At 39.3% G+C, this 4,893-nt stretch overlaps 1 protein-coding gene across 1 annotated transcript; it reads right to left on the minus strand.

The window, feature by feature from the left end:
* Positions 1–2,936: 2,936 nt before the first annotated feature.
* Positions 2,937–4,509, minus strand: LOC131058888 (UDP-glycosyltransferase 91C1-like). Its single transcript, XM_059217580.1, has 4 exons — positions 3,513–4,509; positions 3,346–3,421; positions 3,169–3,193; positions 2,937–2,996 (listed from the first exon to the last, which is right to left on the minus strand). Exons 1-4 carry the CDS (start codon positions 4,507–4,509, stop codon positions 2,937–2,939), a joined length of 1,158 nt encoding a protein of 385 aa, XP_059073563.1.
* Positions 4,510–4,893: the final 384 nt, after the last annotated feature.

Consider the following 4,893-nt stretch of genomic DNA (forward strand, 5'->3'; position numbering starts at 1 on the left):
TGAGGATTGTGTTCACTGATGAAACCTTAAGATTGGACCATGTATACTTCCTCTTCAAGATCACCATTCAAGAAAACACTCTTGGAATCCATCTAATAAAGCCTCCCCCCGTTCTGTGTAGCTAGGGCACACACAACTTAGATGGTTTTGAGCTTTGTAGTGGGGAAAAATTTCTCTTCACAATCAATGCCTCCCTATTGAGCATATCCCTTTGCAACAAGGCATGCTTTGTAGTTGATGATAGACCCATCTTCTTTGTATTTGATTTTTAAAACCCATTTTTAGCCTATGGGTTTCTTTCCTGGAGGGACATTGATAAACTTCTATGTGCGATTTTTCATCAAAGATTCATATTCAACGTCCATAACATTCTTCTCATGGGGCTAACTGAGAACCTCACAAGCTATTATAGTTTTAGTATTACTCACAATTGCACTCATCAATGCTAGATTCACCTCATTTCTTATCTAACTATGTGTCCTTACTCTTGTGGAGATGTTTGGAAGTGAGATTAGGTGGGAATCTTTGATGGTAGTTTGGGCGCAATTTGGAAATGGATGGTGTTGTGGTTCTGAAGAATGATTCTCCAAAGCACCAAGATCAACAAACAATTCTCTATGTAGCTCACCTTCAATTTTTTGTGGAGAACAATTCTCAATCACATCATCAGAATATGAGAGAAGCCTATGGGAAGAGGATGAAGTGGTGTTATGCAATTGAGAGTAGAAAGACATCTCTTCATAAATCACATCTTTTCTCTCATAAATATCATGTGTCTCAAGATTCATGAGATGATAAGCTTTGAAAGTCAAAATCTAACCCAAAAAAGATGCACCATAGTGTCTTGGAACAAGTTTCTTTCTCTTGTGAGCTGGCACATGCATATATGTAGTATAACCAAAACTCAAAGATGAGAAATCAATGGTTTGCGACCACTCCATAACTCTTCTAGTGTTTTGTCTTTTAAAACCTTTGTAGGAGCTTGATTGAGAAGGTACATGATTGTTTGAACTACTTCTACCCAAAAACGATCCTCCAACTTGGCTATAGCAAGCATGCGTTGAGCCTTCTCCATAACAGTTCAATTGTGTCATTCGACAATACCATTTCGTTGAGGTGTATAGGGAGTAGTTAGATGTTGTTTGATGCCATGAGACTTTAGGAACTCCACAAACTCCTTAGAAGTGAATTCCTCCCTCATTTGAAATGGAGGAGGACAAGAGGCTTGCTAGAGTCATAAACAACTCAATGTTAGAATGCCTGAAAATAGGAAAAATCTTCACTCTTCCTTAGAAGAAAATACACCCAAGCCTTGTGAGAGAATTCATCCACAAACAACTGCAAATTTTTGCATCCCTGAAAGGAGGCAAACAATGGTCTACATAGATTAGTATGGACAACTACAAGATGTTCTATGGCATGGTAGGAGATTTACTTGAATGGATCTCGATGTTGTTTTCCTACAAGATAATTAGAACAAATTGACAAAGAAGGAAGAAGGGGAAGACCACTTACCATCTCTTGGGAGCTAAGTTGATGGAGAGAACAGGCATAAAGATGTCCATATATATAGTGCTAGAGAGAAGTGGATTCTACTGTAGAAACACAAAGAGAAACCTTGGAGGAGGAAATGACATCAAGGGCAAAAGGGTGACCCTTCTTAAAACCTCTAGCAATAACCTTGCCATCTCGAGAGATGAGACAAGATTTGGCACCATCTTGAACTTGAAACTCCACCTTAGGCCTGTGATTCAAAATATAACAAATAGACAAGAGATTGGATGTCAAAGTTGGAACATAGAGTACATTGGTGAGAGAATTGCTTCTTGTGCCAAGAGGAATGGTGATAGTACCAATGCCTTCAACAACATATTCCTTATCATAAACTATTTGAATAAGATCACCAATAGGCTGTGTAGTTAGATTATCAAACAACTCTTTGTTTCCAATCATATACTTGTAGCACCAGAGTCAATCAATCAAACATCCCTTGACAATGGAGTGGTTTGAGAGACTATGACTAAGTTCTGATTGCCACCACAATTTTCAGCACTAGGTGTATCCTCATCAGATGCCTCATCTTGATGTGCAACATATCCTCTCTTTGTCTACCAGGAGGACGTCCTCTCAATTATCGAGAATAACTTCAATGAGATGAACCTTCCTTACTAGAATTGCCTTGTTTAAGACCATTGTACCAACAATGATCAGTATCATGTGTGTCAATATGACAAATGTGACACCAATGATTCCTTTTGGAACACTATTGTGGTTGTGGAAGGCTTCTTCTAAGAAGGTGGATTCTTCTTAGAGGGTCCCTTTTGAATCTTAGTGCCAATAAAGACATGACACAACGAAATTTTGACCTTAGAATATCATTTTCCTTCTTGCGTACTACAAGAAAGTGATCTGATTGCACATTTTGTTTTTTTTAATTTTTTATTTCACCTTTCTAAAAATTACTTTCCTCTATGAGCAAATTTATTTTTTCTTCTAATTTTTTATTTCTTTCTTTAACATTCTCCAATTATTTCTCATGATTGTCAATATCACATAAATAATCACATCTTTCTTTTCCAAACTTTTTCAAAGCTTCTAGCAATTGTAAATTAGTTTTCATAGTTTCAGCCATTTCTTCCTCCAAAGTATCCTTTTCACAAATTAAATTTGCACTCTCTTTTTCACCTTCTTACCAATTTTCCCCATTGGAAAAATATAAATTTACCTGATAATGAAATTGATGGGTTTCTTTAATGGTTTTTTTTTCATCAATTCCTTCACTTTTGATGTTGCTTTTACAAACACTTTATTCAACCAACAACTACACCTTTGATCTTCATTGAAATTTTTTCACAAACATGGAGCAAATATTATTAGGATGTGCAATCCTTTCTTGAACAACAACAAATTCATAGATCTTCAACTTTGCACACCCATCATCCAATAACCTCTTTGTCTTCAATTATAACTGGCTCTTTTTTCTCTTCATCTTTAAACTGCACACCCATAATCTCATAAACATTGTTTTAATCTCAACACTTCCATGGATCTTCGTGCTTTGATACCAAATGAAAAATTTAGACAATTCAAGAATAGAGAAAATGCAAATTTAATTAACAAAACAATTTTTTTTTTAATTTATTCAATATCTATCATATCATGGTTTACCTCAATATAGAAAATACATTTTGATCTGCATAAACAATATAAGAAAGCAATATTTTATAGAAATTGCAGCTTCTAAAAAGAACATCACAAACAAAGAAACTTCTAAAACATGATTATTGTCATCTATAAAATTACGAAAACCACTAGAAAACTAATTTAGAATCTATCTCTAAAAACTGGAATTGCATTCCTGAAATTGCTAATTCTGTTTCCAGTTGCACACTTCCATCACTATCCAACATAGCTTGTTTAGCTGCTTTACAGGCAGCTTTCTTTCATTAAAGAAATAAAGTGGTGGATATTTGATCCGTGGATTTGGCTATTGTTCTTGTTCAAGACTACACCAATTTCTTGAACGTGAGATCTGATGTATCTGCCTTCCTCTTCCACCATTAATGTGCGAACAGCTTTACTGACTTCTTCCTTGGAAAAAGAATCATCCTCCTCATTTCTCCTGATCTCCACCCCCAACTTGAGTTCCTCGGCTATGAGCTTAGCATTTAAGCTCTGTTCGTGTTGCAATGGAGATGTGACAAGTGGAACGCCAAATCTTAACCCTTCCGTTACAGAATTCCACCCACAGTGAGTGAGAAACGCTCCCACGGAAGAATGGCTGAGAATGTGCAACTGAGGCACCCATTCGGTCACCAAAAGTCCTCTTCCTTGTGTGCGCTGCACAAAGCCTTGGGGCAACGCAACTGCCATCTGCCGGAGAACAACACACAGAAATGGGACCTCACTTTCTTCTAAGCCCAGCGCCAATGCAGCGAGTTCCTGGCTGGTGAGGATACATTCGCTGCCATAGGACACGAACACCACAGAACGGGGATGCTGCAGATCCAGCCAGGCCAAACAACGGTCCGCAGTCGGAGGGGGTGGCAGATCGGGCAACAGTATTCCCATGGGAAGCACGGGCCGAGCAATAACTGTTTGCAAATAGTCCACATATTCTCTTTCCAATTCTACACATGTATTTAACACTATCACCCAACTACTCTTCGTGCACAGGCCAAACCGCTCTCCCACGTTGATGCGCCCTTCCCTCTTCTGGATCCCCTTCAGGAATTTGGACACTCCAAATGGTGAAAGGCGGATGTTCGGCGAGGGGAAACTAGGCGGCGGCACCGTCAGATCTGGGACTGGTATGCCCTTCTCTTCTATCGCGGCTCTATGGCCTACAAGGTATCCTACACCAGTGGCAGAAGTGTTGGCGAAAAATATGGTGGGAATGCCCAATTTGTCGGCTATACGAGAAGCCCAGTACTGCGTCATATCATGGATTACAAAATCCGGAGAAATCCTTCCCAAGAGGTCTTCGAATGGCTTCTGCCAACCGTCCATGGCCTCCATAAGTAGGTCAAATGTGCCTCCTCGCTTCAAATCTGCAGTTGACTCAACACCTTCGGGCAATCCATCTATGGAGGGCAGTGGAAGCTCCAGAAGATCAGCTTCTCGAATGGGGCATAGCTGCCTAATCCGTCTGATATTAAGGGGAGTGGAGAGGAAGGAAACCCTGAGACCGTGAGCACACAATTTCTTTGCGAGCTCTAAGAAGGCAGTTATGTGACTCTATGAAAGCCAGGGGACCAACATGACATGAACCTGCTGCATCTCTTCTTCCATACTAATAAAACTAGATTGCCTGCTTTCCATTTGATGACCGATTCGTTTGATCGCTCGTTTAAAAACTTTTAGATGACTCGGCTTGATTGTACAAATGAAGTG

The sequence above is a fragment of the Cryptomeria japonica genome, chromosome 3, assembly GCF_030272615.1.
Source record: "Cryptomeria japonica chromosome 3, Sugi_1.0, whole genome shotgun sequence".
Taxonomy (NCBI): Eukaryota; Viridiplantae; Streptophyta; class Pinopsida; order Cupressales; family Cupressaceae; genus Cryptomeria; species Cryptomeria japonica.